General features: G+C 45.0%; 1 protein-coding gene across 2 annotated transcripts in view; it reads left to right on the forward strand.

Moving 5' to 3' along the window:
• Positions 1-20,416, forward strand: part of LOC126335000 (uncharacterized) — a 912,695-nt gene that overhangs the window by 788,011 nt on the left and 104,268 nt on the right. For both annotated transcript variants that reach the window (XM_049997826.1, XM_049997835.1), the window contains exon 9: positions 7,384-7,662. In XM_049997826.1, coding sequence (XP_049853783.1) covers positions 7,384-7,662 — 279 coding nt within the window. The remainder of the gene's footprint in view (positions 1-7,383; positions 7,663-20,416) is intronic.

Below are 20,416 nucleotides of genomic sequence, written 5' to 3' on the forward strand. Positions count from 1 at the left end.
ATAATGCTCTGGCTAATCAGTGTACATATAGATATGTTTACCATGTGTATGGATTACATGCTCATTCCGTCACCTGGCGGTGGGTAGAAGATGGGCCTCAACCCACAGACCTTGTGACAGCAAAGCGTTGTAGGACACTGGCCGCTGCTATGGTCAGCGTGGCGCAGCCGTGTGAAAAGTTCAGCCTGTGGCTGAGGTGCATCAGGGCCGATGTGGCTGCCTATCATTGCCTGTTGAGTACATGACACTGAGTCTCGCCTGGTCCTGGCAAGTGACGGGTGCAGACGTTCAGGGAGCCATCCCCAGACTGCCTGCTGGCTGTCAAGGTTCTAGTGCTGGCGACCGCTTCGGAGGCTCGGTGACTAGGAGTGCCTCATTTCAGTTCCTGGCCATTGAGATGGCAGCCGGACTCCCTTGGCAGGAGGCCCTGTCAAGATGACAGCAGACTGACAGTTGTCTCACGGCAGAGGCTGACGCCGTGTCGCTCGTGACCCGATGACTCGCTACTGCGATGCATCCCAAACTTGTCCCGGCGGCCAATATTTATCTCTGCCAAAACGGGCCTGTTGTGGTGTTGCAGCCCGGAAGTCATTTACGTCACGTGCGAAAGAGTTCCTGTTTACAATAACAGTCCGAGCACTGACCTGCACACGGACGATAGTGCTCTGTGAGTGCCCAGGCGCGATGCTAATATTGCGTAGGTGGTCCTCTTTACTGCACCGAGCCCACCTGGCTAGGCTCGTATTATTACACGCTAAAACAAAAATTGCTACAAAGATATGAAAGTAAAAAAAAGTGGAAGTAAGAATATCGTTTTTATGCTCATCAAGTGACTTCATTGATATAGAATACGATTCTTAAATCTGATGTCCTCAAGGATGGTTATTTTTAAAGTTTTCAGTGTTTTAGCTACTATTAATTAAAATGTTTCTTAGATCAAACTTGTTGTCTAAATCGAATTTTGTCACCAGGCCTCGACTGTGATTCCTCAACTGCTTCAGAATGCAATTTAAAGAAAGTGTCACAAACTAAGTTGAGCAGCGATCTCACATCAGGCTTTGTGGAAGCTGTCCCCTCAAAATTTTATAATATCACAGCGAACAAAAGGTGGTTCTCAAATAAATTTTACTAATGTTGGGCACAATTTAAAAAAAAAACCGCCCCTAATTACGTCACTAGCACAGGAAGTCTCTCCTGCGTCCACAATGGACGTGTGGACTTCCTCAACAAAGGTCTATACTGTAATTCACTTTCTGTCGTTTCTGCTAACATCCAGCAAGCCCTCCCTTGAATATACATCATCTTCATTGGTTAGTCCTGGTACTGTTATAACATTCGTTACACTCGACGACTTCATTACCAACTAGCTATAAGCTCACCACTGCAGCATTCCATTAGACGCAGAAAGTTTCCTTTAAAATTTATGTTCGTTTGTTGTTGAACTTGTACTGGTCTATCTGGCTGCCGACAGAAGTGGCCGAGCGGTTCTAGGCGCTACAGTCTGGAACCGCGTGACCGCTACGGTCGCAGGTTCGAATCATTCCTCGGGCATGGATGTGAGTGCGATGTTCTTAGGTTAGTTAGGTTTAAGTAGTTCTAGGTTCTAGGGGACTGATGACCTCCGCTGTTAACTCCCATAGTGCTCAGAACCATTCATTCATTCTACCTGGCTGGTTGTAACTTCGCTGTTACTTAGCTTTGGGTGGCTGTGCATTTCCAACTGCCAGAGAACCCAAGTATATCTCCCTGCGAGAATACAACACCAATTTCATTGCGTTTCATAATCTTTCAAAAAAATATGGCGTTCGCGTCGAGTTGTCAGTGTAACAGGCAAGTAACATTCGGTGAAATAACCGCAGAAATCAATGAGGGACGTATGACGAACTTATCCGCTAGGGCAGTGCGTCGAAATTTGACGTTAATGGGCTATGGCAGCGGACGATCTACGCGAGGGCCTTTGCTAACGGCCCAACATACCCTGGAACGTCTCTCCTGATCTCGTGACCATATCGGTTGGACCCAGACGAGTGGAAAATCGTGGACTTGTCAGATATGTAGCGATTTCAGTTGGTAAGAGTTGATGATAGGGAATTTATGAATGACTGTGCTGATAAACCTCTTACATTATTTGATTTACAAACAGCTGAGAAAAACTCAACGTATTCAAACAGTTTTCTCTTTAATTATTTTGATCATCACTAAACTGACACATAATATTTTTAGCGCAACGCAATCTGACTTTCAATAAACCATGCAAAAGAATAGCCCTAACTAACATTAACCTATACCATTCATGAATCACTTACCTCACAAAAATCTTCGTTACTCGAACTACTGCAATACAGCGAGCGCCAATACTGCCAGCTAAATAAAAGATTCTAACTACTGAAGGCACTAACTACTGATAGACATAGTTAGCAAATTAAAGATTTTGATAGAGAACAAACAATGTATTTACCTTAATAGTGTTCAAAAGTCATCATATATGTATCAGTTCATGATATCCAGTCTTACAAATTTCGTCTTTCTGACAGACACACGTCCGTATCGTCTGCTCGCAAAACTCTGGCACCTCTCTCTCCACATCCACCACTGCTGGCGGCTCACCTCCAACTGCCCAAAGCTAAGTGCTGTTCACATCCAACAGTACACTAGCGAATATTCCAACAATGCCAACCAGCCACAGACTGCCCACAGCACAGTCAGTGATTTTCATACAGAGCGCTACGTGGCGTAACCAACATAAAAATCTAAAGAGCCTACTTACATAGCCAACATGCTCCCCACAAAAAATTTTACAAATTGTTTTGGGCAGTGCCCAATAATTATTTGCTATAATTTTACTATATTAACGATAACAAATATATCAAATGCACACAAATATTGATACAAATTTTGTCAAAAGCAAAAATTCTTTTCATAAAGACAGTCCTGATCATTCACCACAGTAGTAGTTACTTTGCACAAAGTCTGATCAGTAAAAGAAAATGCACACGGAAGTAGTGGATGTCCATGCATTCTTGAAGAAGTAGTGTTGTCCTTCCAACGGAAAGACAGTGCCAACACTTGACATGCAGTCAGGTGATGGGCCACAACAGAGCAAACCCACAGGAGAATCAGTCGAAGTTTTGAAGAATGTTGGTAGGTAGGTCATCACTGAGCAGACGCACTGTAGTCCTGGTAGAGATTTTGGTATTGGTGGGCCATCAAAGATGCACACCCAATGTAGTCGTTGCAGAGGTGATGATATTCGTGGGCCACCAAAGATGTAGATCCACTGTAATCCTTTAGAGATGGCCAGCAGCCATTTGTTGTGACTGTGCAGGTGCACAATCACCATCGAACAGTCTTGCGGATAATGTAGCAAGTCCATAAACCACCACTGGCGCACTCACAAACTTTTTGGAATGTCCTTAGAACCAGCAGTGCTGTTAACCAGTCCCTTGCTGAATTATCAGCACACGTGCGAGCACTAACAGCTCTTTTTTTCTCACATATTGTGCATTTAGTATGACCAACAGAAATGCGTGCAGTGAAATGAAAATAGGTAATTTGAAGAACTGGTGTCTATACAATTACAAATTTACGACATGAGAATACAATTACAAAGGTACAAAATACATCATTAAAGAACACAATAATACAGATAACATTTGTAGTAATACGGGCTTTACAAAATAAAAGAAATAAACAGATACTTGAGTGTTACAGGAATTATGACATAACTAAATAAATAAAATAATGATAATAGTTTTCGAAACATTAACTTCACACATGAGCATTAAAACAGAAGAGAGCCAGCCAGTGTGGCCGAGTGGTTCTAGGCGCTTCAGTCTGGAACCGCGTGACCGCTACGGTCGCAGGTTCGAATCCCGCCTCGGGAATGGCTATGTGTGATGTCCTTAGGTTAGTTAGGTGTAAGTAGTTCTAAGTTCTAGGGGACTGATGACCTCAGATGTTAAGTCCCATAGTGCTCAGAGCCATTTGAACCAAAACAGAACAGAAATGTAAAGTCTAAACATCTTTACAAAGAAAATAACATATTATTAATGCAAATTATATTTGAGGATAACAGTATTCCTAATCACAGTGAATGAAGCATAGTATTAGAAAATTTCTACAACATAACTCTTATCCGCTAAACACGTAAAGACAGGAAGAACACAAATACACAAAGGTAGACAAACACATAGCGGAATAATACAAAAGGAAAGGACAGGGTTTGTTTTCAGTATTACATTTGGTACTGCAGTATTTATCGTATTTGATTTTCAAACAAAACTTTCTTTACTTCTTGGAGATCTACACTAGTTCATCATTATTCGCAAAAAGTCCTATCTATACCTGTTGTCCCTGAGCACTACTTTTTCGTTCATATCCGCTTTCAAAATAACTTATTCTACACTACTTTTTTGACCAAACCTTTTTCTTATACCTTGTCAATGCATTTCTTCCAATTCATCACAACTCCTTCTCTTATATAGCCTACCCCCTCTTAAGCTAACTTACATCTACTGAGCTCAGATATACATACTAGACAACGAGGCAGTGCAGCAGCACAAAACAATTAACACAAATATCAATGACAAAAAAATGCAAATTGGCAAATCCAGCAGCAATAAATATAAATTAGCAAAGCAAACGCAACGTTACCACTAATATGAGCCAATGTGCAGCAGCAAGAAAAATAAATCAGTAGCAAAACTGGCTTAATGCAGTGTAAAATTCAGTAGCAGTACATCTAAATTAGGAAAGCAAAAGCAATAACTGATACCTAAATATGACAAAGCTCAAGCAGAAAAAATATTACAGTAAAGATAGGAAATGTCTAATACCTATGTCCCATCTTAACACTAGAGTAATGTATCACAACAGCTTGCTCTACCAAACAAGTTACCAAGTCGTCAAAAAATTATGTATGCAATTCCTGTGAAGGGAAACGTCTGTGGCTGATTGGCATTGTTGGAATATTCGCTAGTGTCCTTTTGGGCTGTTGGATGTGCAAGCACGTAGCGTTGGGCAGTTGGAGTTGAGCCGCCAGCAGTGGTGGATGTGGAGAGAGAGATGCCAAAGTTTTGAGAGGACGATCTGGACGTGTGTCCGCCAGAGAAAGGAAATTAGTAAAGATGGATGTCATGAAGCACAGTCAGTGATTTTCATACAGAGCGCTATGTGGCGTTGCCAACATAAAAACCTAAACAGCCTACTTACAAAGTGAATAATTTCCCGAATGCTGGGACTCCGTAATTGTCCATGTATATTATGAAATTGTAACCATCATAAACCTGAAGACGCGTCTATAGTGACGTATGTTTCGAATAAAGAAGCTCCATACAGCTATCCTTGCGGCTTCAGGAAACACCACATCATTCTTGACTTTCTAATTGTTATAATTTTTACAATCATATGAATGGTTATTGTGTATTGAGACTTTTTTATGTTAGTGTAGTGATCATGCTGTAACCTTTTGTAGCTTATCATAACGCAGCTACCAATATCCACGTCCTTTGTTTATACACTCCTGGAAATGGAAAAAAGAACACATTGACACCGGTGTGTCAGACCCACTATACTTGCTCCGGACACTGCGAGAGGGCTGTACAAGCAAAGATCACACGCACGGCACAGCGGACACACCAGGAACCGCGGTGTTGGCCGTCGAATGGCGCTAGCTGCGCAGCATTTGTGCACCGCCGCCGTCAGTGTCAGCCAGTTTGCCGTGGCATACGGAGCTCCATCGCAGTCTTTAACACTGGTAGCATGCCGCGACAGCGTGGACGTGAACCGTATGTGCAGTTGACGGACTTTGAGCGAGGGGGTATAGTGGGCATGCGGGAGGCCGGGTGGACGTACCGCCGAATTGCTCAACACGTGGGGCGTGAGGTCTCCACAGTACATCGATGTTGTCGCCGGTGGTCGGCGGAAGGTGCACGTGCCCGTCGACCTGGGACCGGACCGCAGCGACGCACGGATGCACGCCAAGACCGTAGGATCCTATGCAGTGCCGTAGGGGACCGCACCGCCACTTCCCCGCAAATTAGGGACACTGTTGCTCCTGGGGTATCGGCGAGGACCATTCGCAACCGTCTCCATGAAGCTGGGCTACGGTCCCGCACACCGTTAGGCCGTCTTCCGCTCACGTCCCAACATCGTGCAGCCCGCCTCCAGTGGTGTCGCGACAGGCGTGAATGGAGGGACGAATGGAGACGTGTCGTCTTCAGCGATGAGAGTCGCTTCTGCCTTGGTGCTAATGATGGTCGTATGCGTGTTTGGCGCCGTGCAGGTGAGCGCCACAATCAGGACTGCATACGACTGAGGCACACAGGGCCAACACCCGGCATCATGGTGTGGGGAGCGATCTCCTACACTGGCCGTACACCTCTGGTGATCGTCGAGGGGACAATGAATAGTGCACGGTACATCCAAACCGTCATCGAACCCATCGTTCTACCATTCCTAGACCGGCAAGGGAACTTGCTGTTCCAACAGGACAATGCACGTCCGCATGTATCCCGTGCCATCCAACGTGCTCTAGAAGGTGTTAGTCAACTACCCTGGCCAGCAAGATCTCCGGATCTGTCCCCCATTGAGCATGTTTGGGACTGGATGAAGCGTCGTCTCACGCGGTCTGCACGTCCAGCACGAACGCTGGTCCAACTGAGGCGCCAGGTGGAAATGGCATGGCAAGCCGTTCCACAGGACTACATCCAGCATCTCTACGATCGTCTCCATGGGAGAATAGCAGCCTGCATTGCTGCGAAAGGTGGATATACACTATACTAGTGCCGACATTGTGCATGCTCTGTTGCCTGTGTCTATGTGCCTGTGGTTCTGTCAGTGTAATCATGTGATGTATCTGACCCCAGGAATGTGTCAATAAAGTTTCCCCTTCCTGGGACAATGAATTCACGGTGTTCTTATTTCAATTTCCAGGAGTGTAAGTTCGATCCGATGTTGATCGTAGTGATCGAAATTGGTAATTGGATTAAGTGAAGAAGTCTGTGATCAGTGACATTCAGGTTGTACGAGTAATTAGCGGTTATGGCTTTGTCATAAAACGTGATTGTGCCTGAAATAAAAGGACACAATACGTCAGACACAGGCGTCTTTTTTTTCAGGTTCTCTAACGATAATTTTCGTATGTCTTAAGTGTCTAGATATATTGCTGTAAAGCTAAAAGCAGGCCTCAACAAGTTCAGCCCCACAAGTTGCTGACATGTCTGTATGTGTCAACGCTGCTTGCTAGTGTAAGCCTGTAAGAATTTGTGCGAGCGCTTCCGAGCGTCGGCGTCGACAGCGGAGCAGAGCGAGTGAAGTGTGAGGAGCGCGAGCGGGTGAGCAGAGTGTATTTCTGTCGCCATTGGCGGCGCTTGCTGTCGGCAGGAGGGCAGCGGGTCGGACCTGGAGCCGGAACCGCCGTTCCTGCCGACGGCGGGGGCGGAGGCGGAGCCGGAGGCGGAGGGGGCGGACGGCGGCCGTACCGACGAGGAGGCGGGCGCGGCGGCGCCGGGGGCGGCGCCGGTGTCGGGCTGCGAGGACCTGGCCGCGGGGGCGGCGGCGGTCGGGGGGGTGCGCCGCCTGGGCGCCGCAGACCTCAACGAGGCGGGCAGGGACTTCCGCCTCCGCTACTGCCACTGGGACCACGAGGGCCGCGCCTGGACGGTCAGTACCACCACGCTGCTGGCTGCTAGCATTGGCAACGACGAAATACGAGGGGCGTCCCGAAAGTGACTGCAACACATTTTTTTTTCTCGACCAGTTTCGGATGAATAGATGCGGAAATTTTTCTGGGACATATCCAGCTTCACCTCGTATAGTTTCATGAAGTTACGATATATGGCGGCTCTATACCTAGGCCTCAAAATGGCGTCTGTAACCAGATACGTTCCAAGGAGAGATTTCTCATGGAGTTTATTTTGGCGAAAAACCAGAGATATATATTCATAGGCGCTTGCAGGATGCCTACGGAGACATGGCAGTGAGCAAAAGAATGGTGAGTGTTGGGCGAGGCGTCCGTCATCATGACAGCTGTTCTTCCTCATCGATCCTAAAGACCGGCTTTCGTACCTTCCGTTCGTTTGCGCCATTAGAGGATGCACTTCATAGGAAGTAGTACGTAGATGACTGGGAGAATATTCATCCAGCTCTCATCTTGGCCAGTAGAGTGGTACCATGCGCGCATACAGGCACACCCAGTACTGTGGTGTAAGGCCGCCGCATTGAACACAGATTGTGTTGAGAAACACGGTTTTGTATCCAAAAGAGGGGGGAATAATAATGTGGACTACTGGAGTCCTCAATGAAACCAACATGCTTTGAAAAAACAATGTTGTATTACTTTCTACAGTCCTCTCGTATTATTTATGTGTGTGTGTGTGTGTGTGTGTGTGTGTGTGTGTACTGCTTAGGAAGGAAAATACGAGGTGATTTGGTGGAACACAGGGTGCGAAATTTTGCCCAAAGACCTATCACTTCTCGCAGCTACAACAACGGCTCTTATCCGACTAGACATATAGTCGAACTGAGCTTCGATGATGGATAGGGATAGATCATTCTACCCTCATTCAATTCTACATCAGAATCGATCGATCAGAGTGGCTGACAAGTGCTGACGTGTCAGTCTCTCGACAACGCATCGACTGGCGCTTTTAGTTTGGGAGAGATCTGGAGAACGTGCTGGCCAATGCAACAGTTGAACTCACTCTGTAGGCTACATGCTGTCTTACGTTGTCTTGTTTAAACGTAATAAGACCGGGCACAGCCGTCGGTCTCAACACTTCAGAAATATAACGCCTGCTGTCTGGATCACCGGCTTTGTGAACTAGAGGTGATTGTATTGTGTACCCAAGGGCATCCCAGAAGGTACTGGGCCAGTATGACGATAACGGATGCAATGTGGAAACATTCACTCTTCTTAGAGGCACCACACACAGATACCTCCATCGTCTACACAGAATCAGGATTCGTCTGAAAATACGACCTGGCGTCTCACCTCTGTCCAGTGGTGATGTGCACGGCGCTGTCGGTGCGCCTCTCTCTGTTGCCCAAGCCACAATAATGGCTGCCATGCTGAAAATCCGTGGTGCTCCAAATTTCGTCATATTGTCCGTTTGAATACGTGTATTACTACCAACAAGAGAAAGAGAAAGAAATTCACAAACTGGGCAAATCAATAATTCGTTGGTCCACTTATGGCCCTCATTCAAGCTGTTATTCGACTTGGCACTGATAGTCTCCTCCTGAGGCATATCGTGCCAAATTCTGTCCAGTTTGTGAGTTAAACTGACAAAACCCGAGATGGTTAGAGGGCCCTGCTCATAGTGAAGCAACTGTTCTCAGTTGGGGAGAGATTTGGTGACCTTTCCGATGAAAGTAGGATTTGATAATCACGAATAAAAGAGTAGAAACTCTCTCCGTGTGCGGGCGGGCGTTATCTTGCTGAAATGTGAGCCCAGAGTGTCTTGCCATGAAGGACAACAAAACGGGACAACATCGTCGACATGTCGCTGTGCAGTAAGGGTGCAGCGGATAACAACCAAAGGGATCCTGCTGTGGAAAGGAGTGGCACTCCTGCTTGTGGGCGTCTCTGCACATGTCTTCACTGGTCATTGGGGCTCAGTTCCAAGCAGGACTCATCACCACGAAGACATCCACTCCAGTCAATGAGATTCCACGCAGAAGACCTGTCTGAAAACTCCCCAGACAGTAGTGAGATACAAACCTGTCTGTCGCTTGCCAAGCGACCCAAAAACCAGGTGCCATTTCATTTCTTAGGAGGACCCCTTTGGTTATCATCCACAGCACCCTTACAGCACAGCGGTACATCGACGGTATTCTACACCCTGTTTTGAATAAAATCTCAGTTTTCAAGCCGCATGAATTCGAATAATATTCTCGAGCTATCGATGGCTATCTCCGCCATTGTTGTCAGGAGTACTGACTGCCGGAGCTGGTTTTTTTTCTTTATTGTTATTTCACTCCCCAAAATGGGGAAGACTGGCTACGGCACAATATGCCGCTCTTCAGCCAAAAGAGTTACAGAAAAAAACATAGTCAAAAGAAAAAAGAACACAACATAGAATGGTATAAAGTGATGATTGAACAAGAACAAAAATAAATGAGTGTAAATGGTAGATTTAAAAACAACATAGACGAGAGCCACGCACACATGCAGAGAATGAACACTGTGAGTCGACATGAAAACAAAGAATACCCCACTGTGGGAAGACAAATGAATGATGCTGGTGACACTGTTGGTGCTGGTGGAATGTAGCGCTACACACGACACTGAAGAAACACTGACACCACAACAAAAACGTTAAAAATCACTGCACCGAAGGGGACCTTTTGCCGGGAGAAGGGAGGAGAGGAGAAGAAAAGGAGAGGAGAGATGGTAGGGGGTAACCAGGAAGGGGGTAGGAGGGGCGCAGTGGAGGGAAGAAGGAAAGGAGCCAGAAGCCTGGGAGGGGGGGGGGGGTGAGGATGAAAAGGAGAAAGAAGGTGTTCAGAAGGGAAAAAGGAGGAAGGAGGGAAGGGGGAGAGGGAGGGAGAGAGGGAGCCCTGAGGAGGGGGGGGGGAGAAGGAGGGCTTAGATCTGGTAGGTGGGGTAGATGGAAGGCACAAGGTCATCATCCGGAAGGGGGAGTTGGCAGAAGTCACCTTGGGTTAGGGTATGGAGTGTATGGAGATGGAGACCAGGTGGGACACTGTGGGACAAGTGCAGTAGTGGGCTAGGGTGGGATAGGATGGGGGAAACCAAAAGCTTGTGAGGATCCAGTTTGCAGGAGACGCATGGGATCTGTATTCGTTTAAGGGACAGGAGTAGGTGGGGGAAAGGAATCAGATCATAAAGGATCCACATGGGTTATGGGGGATGGATGTGATAAGCGAGGTGGAGTGCATGGCGCTCAAGGATTTGGAGGATTTGGTGGGGGGGGGGGGGGGGCGGAGATCCAACCAGGGTGGGCATAACATTGGATTTGGCAGATGAGGAACTTACAGGTATGTAGGATAGTGGAAGTGTCTAATCCCCATGTTCGACGAGAGAGGAGTTTTAGGAGATGGAGGCAGTTACTTGCCTTGGCTTGGTCTGAGAAGAGATGGGGGATCCAGGAACAGCGGCGGGCGAGGGTGATGCCAAGGTACTTGAGAATGGGAGTGAGGGCAATAGGGTGGCCGTAGATGGTAAAGGCGGAAGGAGGGGGTGGTGCAGCCTACGATGATAGCCTCCGGAGCTGACATATTTTACCGCTTATATAGCCACGGTTACGGCCGCTGGTACCAATCAGAGAGGGTTGAAACGACTCGTGCGCAGAAAGCAAGTTAGCAGCTCATAGCAACTCTGGCCCGCCGCGGGACCGAGTGACGTCAGATAGAGGGGCGGGCGCCACGTTTGGAGCTGCGGCTCCCGCCTCCCTACAAAAGCATCAGTTGTTGCTTCCTTTCGACATCCAAAGCCCGCACCCAGGGCCTACTGAGTGTGTACCACTGGTATCTGTAAAAACTGTTGCTGTGCATTCTAACCTCAGCCGCCTCTTTTACAACGGAGTCCCATAATCTTGACGCATGAGCCGAGACTTTCATTTCTGTCCGTTTTTCACGTATTACTCAGCTATAGCCGACTTGTCAAGTTCCCAAAGAGGGCGCGCAGAGAACTGCAGCTCTAACCATTCACATAACCGCCGATGTTGTGTCCGTGTCCGAAGTTACATTGACTTTCACCTGTGTCTTCTGGGCGCTTTTCTTTCCTTGCCAGACACTTTATTTTCAGTGGTTATTTATAGGTTGGTAGGACTTTTCCTGTTAGGTGAATATGGAGACCCCCTCGTGGATTTCACGTTCCTCAGAATGGTTGCTTTCCGTGTGTGGTGTAATCGGGCCAAAGTATATAAAAGATCTGTAGGAAAGAAGAATGAAGACAAAAGCTCGGTCGTTGGTACAGAGAAACACTTATCCCTATCCCGACAACATGGGTTGACCAAATTATACTGGAGAGATCGGAATGCACCATTTTGTTGAATTAGAGGACTTGTCATACATTAGCGGTATCATGTTCCCTTGATCTTTCGTACTTTTATGTAGCATACTATGGAAGGATACCAAGACTAAGTTCCTGCTATACATTCGTTCAACTGTATTCTCGTATCAGACTAAGTGGCTCAATTCTTAATATTAGACTGAACTCAGAAGAAATGTGTGTTGAGTCCTTCCGTCAAGCCATCATGATGCCTATTCCCATGAGGTCTTCATCGACAGAGTCCTCTTTTAAAAAGTTCTTGATAAACTAGCCGTGTCAAATTTAAAATAAAAAAGAAATGTTCAAATGTGTGTGAATTCCTAAGGAACCAAACTGCTGAGGTCATCAGCTTCCACACTACTTAAACTAAATTACACCAACTTATGCTAAAAACAACAAACGCACTCATGCCCAAGGGATGACTCGAATCTCCGGCGGGAGGGGTCAAGCAATCCGCGACATGGCGCCTCAAACCACGCGGCCACTCCGCCCGTCATGGATAAAATCCCGAGCGTTCGATGAGTATCTCCACCATCCTCGTCAGGGGCTATGTCTGACATATCCGCTGACAACGATGATGAATGTGGTCATCGAAAGCCCGGGTTTTATCCAAATTTGACGCAGAAAGTTTAACGTGAACTTTTTATCTTTCACGATATATATTTCCTCTGACTTTCCTTCGTCAGTCTGTGTGAATGCCGTGATGGTTCTTCTGATAAAATCATGGACCATTCCTCATTGCAGCCTCTTACATTTGAGCTGGTGCTCAACCTCTGACGACCTCATTTTCTATGAGATGTTGAACTCTGACCTTCCTACTTACTTTTCTTATTGGGTTTGCACAATGCGTGATTACTTTACACCTTATTGTCCGCGCTACAGTTGCGTGAGGCTGGGTCACTTAATTTGAAATATCGAAACATTACCGAAAATAAGCATCGTATCAAAATGCTCTCAAAAACCAAATGGTCGAACGTTACAGTGGTTCATGACGTAATAACAGCCTTCATACTTTAATCCGTGTTTCTGATAGTTAATTGGTATCAACGTCGGTCTCTTAAAACGGAATGCTCCATTAGTAATAATATCGCTGATTCTACTTTTTACAAAATTACGAAAAGCTTACTTTCATCAGAATTTTATGAATTCCACTACAGATACTAGGTGGAAGAGTTCGCCCTCTCTCTCTCTCTCTCTCTCTCTCTCTCTCTCTCTCTCTCTCTCTCTCTCTCTAAGTTATTGCTTTCATAACTTTCCCATTCAGCCAGCTACTCACAGAAAATGTCGTTTTGACATTTCATGGGGGAGACACTATTTAAGATGTACTCTGGTACAATGATGTAATATAGAATTAACGAAGTACTGATTCGACATAAAATAAGATTTACAATCAGAGTATACGAAAACAAGTAAACTAAACAGAGCTGGCCGCTGTGGCAGAGCGGTTCTAGGTGCTTCAGTCCGGAACCGCGCTACTGTTACGGTCGCAGGTTCGAATCCTGCCTCGGACATGAATGTGTGTGATGTCCTTAGGTTAGTGAAGTTTAAGTAGTTCTAAGTCCAGGGGACTGATGACCTCAGATGTTAAGTGCCATACTGCTTAGAGCCATTTGAACCACTTGAAACTAAACAGACATGGAACACAGGATACACACTAGTAGTATAGTATGAAGATCCTACTGTTAACACAATAAGAGATGTTAAATGCCTTTGTCACACATCTTGGATATTCTCAATTCATTCCACCTTAATGGCTATATATCTAAATTAACAACAAAATGTTGTTCGTACGTCCTGTGAGAATTGTTTTAAAAGTTTGTGGATAGAGAACTGGATATTTGTGCAGGTCTATATGCACCATCTAGACAGAAAGGAGAACAGTTTACAAGAACTACAGTTGTGTGTTGCAGCCACATGTATGGTTAAAAGTTGCAAGAGCTGTGTTTGCTTCCCACTCTTTTGGAACGAGGCAGCCCGTTCCTCAATGTTGCAATAGTCATTCTACGTTGCATCACTAGGTCTCGAGATTCCCCATGCATTTTTGTCGGGCTACTGGCCTATCCCCTCTGATGTTTGTGCAATTGTTCATACAAAACTTTAAAAACCTAGATCAATCTCATGGTCCTAAAAACTATATGACACTGCCAGTGTACCTTCCGTTCCACCTCCGTCAGTAATATTTATACCGTGTCTTTGAATCTCAAATTTTTGCATCGGCTCACTCACTGTCTAATGAACGAGTAATACCTGCTGTCTTGCAGCCGGCACGCAATTACGCTGGGAAGGTTGCCTACCAGGCAGGCGCTATTCCTCATGCTGTGCTTGAATAATGTACGCATATGTTAGACATTTGCTTTAATCAAGCTTATTTATATTTTGCGTTATTTGTATTGTCCTTTTTCTTAGGGCGTTCATATACACATTGCCAACTGCTATATATGTGATCGTCTGAAAGATACACATTCTATGTTAGCCGTTTCCGGGAATGTCTTGTTAATATTTTTCAGGCCTAGTGTACCTCAGTACATTAATTTACCTGTAAGGCAACCTTGACACTTTGCATTCAGAAGTCGCTGTTTCAGTTCCTGGCCTGAGAGACACCTCCAAATGTCTAAAGAATGCAAGAAACACTTCTTTTTGGTTCACTGTATCGTATTTTTCCCTCAATGGTTTAAGTTTTTAGCCAGCGAGAAAGGCTACATTTCCATGATGCAAACATGGAGACATGACTCTTCGGGATGACATTCGCATTGTTTTCAGTGTAGTCACATACGCACATAGAAATCGGAGCCTTATAGAGCACGCTTTTTTAATTGCAAGTATAGTTTGCATGACTAAAGCACTCTTCATTACGATTCTTAGACTTCACTTAACAGTTGTTGACGTGAGGAAAAGTAGTAACCTCAGCGCTAGATCGATGAACAAGCCAGACATCCAGCACAATTACTATTGTTAGACGAGTGGTATGACTCAGCAGCAGAATAATGAACTGTGTTCGGAGAACTGCTGTCTGAATCGAAGCGCCATCACCCTCGTTTAGCCTTCTATACGTTCCGTGAACCTCTGAAAGGTCAACGAGTACTTAATTCGTAGTATGAAGTTGGTTGATATATCTGCATGCATGCTCCTGAAATAGAGGGTAGAGCGGTACATTCTGCAAAGAAATGTAGGAAATTTCTTTTCTTGGAAAAAGGAAGAAGTTTTTCCTCAGCATAACCTCCCCTGGGTTTAATGCATTTTGTCTAGTGACATTAAAATTTATTTTGTTAAATCATAAAAGAAAATACTTCCTGGAGAAAGTAGGAGAATGTACAGTGCTGTCAGAGAACTGTGGCGATAAAATTTGAGGGGTTGTAGAGGGTGTCTTGAGGAACAAATGGAGGATAGGAACCCATGTTAGGAAACTTCATCCAACAACAGTACTGAGCGTCCAAGTTATAGGCGCTGGCGCGTGCAACTAAGCCACCCCTTCGGCAGCAAATGTGACTTTCTATGCTGAACGACCATATACAAAACGTCTCGCAATGTTGTTTGTTATTCAGTGATGGCGACTGATTGCCACTGTCACCAGTGGAGAAGCTAGCTGCTGCGTAGACAGGCCTTGTCTCCTATGAATGCGAAGCTCCCCTACCTCGGTGGATGATGGTTTCGGTCATGGGTTTCTATCCTCAGTTCTCATGGAACCCTCTGAAACCTCCATCGTTTTTCGTTATACAACAGTTTATAACTTCGACGCTCTGTAGCGTCGCAAATACTCGATTTGCTCCTCAAGACGTCCTCTACAGTTCCTCGAAGTTCGTCGCAACGTTTCTGGAACACCTTGTAGAAATCTAATACAGAGGTTAAAAGAATGTAGAATAAAATATATTATTCCTCAGCATAACATCCTTTGGGATTAATGCATTTGGTCTAATGAAATTCAAATTTCTTTCGTTCATACACGAAAGAGATTTATTACTAACTCATTTATAGCACAGGCGAGTTCTTTATTCAACGGCGGGCTCCCAACATTTTATTTTGTTTAGGTTCGATAGAAAAAAGGCTACATGTGGCCAAGTAGTGTGGGTGAGAAATTACTCCGACTGCTATGGCTTGAGATTTTTTTCCATTTCAACGGCAGATGTTTGATCAGACATGGTATTCTGCTGAAACGGATTTGTTTTTCGTTTTATCTTTATCATTTCTGTTTTATCTCACTATGCACAGTTATGGATGATTATTACGTAAAATGACTCGCTTACTTTTTTGCCATAAAGCAAATAACTAGTCACAATGTACGATTCATAAAAGACACCCGCAATCACTTTTAATCTTATAAAACTACTCTCTGTTCCTTTTTTTTCATTCACTTTTCCTTTACAGCCAACTCTTCTCCTGCAGTTTTGTCTGTGAAATGTAATGATGGTTACAGTTCTGTTCTGTAGACAAATAACGATGCCTGAATCTTTCCAATTGAAGAACTTCTTGACAAACCTGGAACACGTGGTGCGTCAATTGATGAAGATTGCTGCTAGATGTAGGCTGGTACAGAGGTATAAGTCTTCCCATAGGAAATGCGGGGACAGAGCAGCGTCTTTGGTGTGAACTACAGTGTGGGATCTTGCATGTGGCTGTAATACGACATTGGTTGCCTGAACATGAAGGACGTAACAGGAGCTACACGTCTTGTCAGATATTGACGAGTATTCAGTTTTCCTTCAACGATTGCTATATCAGTCCTGTTCTCATATCGAATAGATCACCACTGCAGAAGTTGTTCGGATCTCGATAATCGCTGCTTTGCATGAGCTTTCGCGAGGTCGTCTTCGAAAACACTGGCGTCGATCTGACCACCATAAATATACGGTCCAGTCACATTAATGTGACCACCAGTCAAAAACCAGAATAATCAGGCGCCGAAGCCAAGTACTTCGACGGTCTGTAGCGTCGTCGGATGACGTTTGCGGTCAGGGGTACCAATTCCAATGACTTCCTCACGGCAATCTGTACAACTCCACGAAGTTTGTCACATTTGTTGAACGCTCTGTACAGCACGACATTTGATATTTATACTCACCGTAATAATTTTAACACAACAGAGGAACGTGTCAAATTAGATAAAATTGGATGTTAACTGTGCGCCGACAGAATGACAATCGATTACTTTTAATCGAGCGTGTTGACAATGCAGGAGATATTACCGTAGCCGAAAAGTGATGGATGGCTTGGGGCACCCTCTATACTGCCTATACTAAGTCTCTTCAAAAAATTCCGGAACATCCGTAATTTCGCGCCAGTGGTGTGTTGGAGCGAAACGCATTCCTGGGCACTCCTGTGTTTAATGTGTAACTGCCGGAAGTTTCATTGTTGTCTGTTATTTGTTGATCAGTGCTGTATTGAGTAGACCGTTGTGTCGCACAGTTAGCGAATGTAGAGATGACAGAGTTAGAGGAGCAACGCATCTGCAGTAAATTTTGCGCGAAACTCAAGAAATCCTTTGCAGAGACATATCTAATAATGCAGGAAGCCTTCGGTGACGAATGCTTAAGCCATACTCATAGTTACGAATGGGTCACACGGTTAAAAATGGCCGACGGAAGTTAAAGATGACCCTTGTTCAGGACGCCCTTCGACGTCTACCGACGACGCTCATGTCAGGAACGTCAACGAAATTGTGCGTGCCAATCGAAGACCGACTGTCCGAGAGACTGCAGAAGAATGTAACATCTCAATTGGATCATGTCATGAAATCCTGACACAGCATCTTGGAATGCATCGTGTTGCCCCCAAGTTCGTCCCACGGCTCGCGAGTCAAGACCAGAAAGAGCTTCGCCTCGCAATCCGGGAAAAGCTTTTGGTTCGCGCAAATTAGAACGAGGCGCTCCTTAAGACAATCATAACTGTTGTTGAGAGTGGGTCTACGGTTAGGATGTTGAGAGCAAGGTTTATTCATAGCAATGGGTTGGGAGAGGTTCCCCAAAACCAAAAAAAAAAACTCGTCAGGTCAGATCAAATGTTAAAGCCACGCTCATAGTTTTCTTTGAATTTGAAGGATTACTTCATCATGGATTCGCCCACAGGGACAAACTGTTAATCGATGCGGTTCTAGGCGCTACAGTCTGGAACCGCGCGACCGCTACGGTCGCAGGTTCGAATCCTGCCTTGGGCATGGATGTGTGTGATGTCCTTAGGTTATTTAGGTTTAAGTAGTTCTAGGGGACTGATGACCTCAGAAGTTAAGTCCCATAGTGCTCAGAGCCATTTGAACCATTTTGTTAATGGATGGTACTATCGGGATGTGTTGCAACACCTGAGAGAAAATATGAGAAAGAAACGGCCTGAAATATGGCGAGATAATTCAGGGCACTTGCATCACGATAACACATCCGCACGTCGTTCATCGCTGCTGGTGCGTAACTACTGCAAAGAAAACCACATCACTGTACTGGCTCATCATCTATACTCTCCAGACCTGGCCCTGCATACTTTTTATTTTATTTCTAGAGCTGAGAACCCTGTTGAAAGGACGAAGATTTGCAACGATAGGAGAGGTATAAGAAAACGCGCAGACGGCGCTTCGCGCATACCAAGACTGCTTCCGAAAGTGGAAACTGCGTTTAGAGTGGTGTATCAATTGTGGAGGATAGTGTTTTGAAGAAGACCATGCACAATAAGTAAAAGGTACGCGTAGAAAAAGTTTATGGATAAAGTTCCGGGATTTTTGGATCAGACCTGCTATGTTGGCGCTCCCTTGAGTTCTGATTGCAATTCGCCGCTTCGCCTCCGAGGATGTCTCTCGCAGCCGGAGACAAAACGTTAGGGGAACAATTTACGCATTGACCACGTCCTGTCAGCCCGTAGAATTTAAGTGAAGTTAATAGCCGCCGTGAAAACCTACATTGTGTTATCGCTGGAATATCGGTCTGCTAGCGTCCTTTCAGCGTGCTCATAGTCTAACACTTTCCGTTTCCCTCAGTTTACGATCGAGCGCGGAACGATTGCTTTTATACGACTACTGTCGATCCGTCTTCGTCGAACCAGAGCTAGCATCCCCACCCAATTATATCGACGCTGACGGGAAATTAAACCATAAATTACGAGTGCGGGTATACAAGATTCAGAAGGTTACAATTTCATCAATAGTGCCGTAACAAAGAGCTCCAGTCGTCGTCGTATAATTAGAAGCTCGGATGGCATTTTCATCCAAAGGAACCACAAGATATTGATGTGTGGTTAAGCACACCTTAGGAATAATGTTAATTGCTTTGTAACTTCTCAATTACTTTTAATTTTTGTACCGCTTTGTATAACGCATAGATGATGTTTCCCCCTGCTCCTTTATTCCATCAATCAACATCGACAGTATGGTGGAAGACTGCACAAAGGCTGTTACTTGTAGGTTTCTAATGACGACATGAAAATTAGTAAACCTCTTGTGATCTTCGACATCTACATCTACATGGTTAGTCTGCAATTCACACATAAGTGCCTGGCAGAGGGTTCATCGAACCGTTTTCATACTACTGCTCTACCATTCCACTCTCGAATGTCGCGTGGGAAAAAGCACACCTAAATCTTTCCGTTCGAGCTCTGATTTCTCTTATTTTATTATGATGATCATTTCTCCCTACGTAGGTGGTTTTCAACAAAATACTTACGCATTCGGATGAGGAAGCTGGTGATCGAAATTTCGTAAACAGTATCGCCGCAAAGAAAACCGCCTTTGTTTTAGTGACTGCCACCCCAACTCGCGTATCATATCAGTGACACTCTCTCCCCTATTGCGCCATAACACGAAACGAGCTGCCCTTCTTTGCACTTTTTCGATGTCCTCCGTCAATACTACCTAGTAAGGATCCCATACCGCGCAGCAATATTCCAGCAGAGGACGAGCAAGTGTAATGTAGGCTGTCTCTTTAGTGGGTTTGTCGCATCTTCTAAATGTTCTCTCAACAAAGCGCAGTCTCTGTTTCGCCTTCCCCACAATATTATCTATGTGGTCTTTCCAATTTAAGTTGGTCGTGATTGTAATTCCTAGGTATTTAGTCGAATTGACAGCCCTTAGATTTGTGCAATTTATCGTATACCCAAAATTTATCGGATTTCTTTTAGTACCCACTGGATGACCTCGCACTTTTCTCTGTTTAGTGCTAATTGACACTTTTCGCGGCATTCAGAAATTATCTCCATTTTGTAATTGGAATTGATTATCATAGATTTTACGGTAAATTACAGCGTCATCTACAAACAATCTAATGGAACTCCGCAGATTATCAGCTAGATCATTTATATAAATCAGGAACAGCAGAGGGTCTATGACACTACCTTACGGAACGCCAGATATCACTTCTGTTCTATTCGATGATTCGCCGTCTATCACTACGAACTGTGGCTTCTCTAAGAGGAAATTACGAATCCAGT

This window comes from Schistocerca gregaria, chromosome 1 (assembly GCF_023897955.1).
Source record: "Schistocerca gregaria isolate iqSchGreg1 chromosome 1, iqSchGreg1.2, whole genome shotgun sequence".
NCBI classification, from domain to species: domain Eukaryota; kingdom Metazoa; phylum Arthropoda; class Insecta; order Orthoptera; family Acrididae; genus Schistocerca; species Schistocerca gregaria.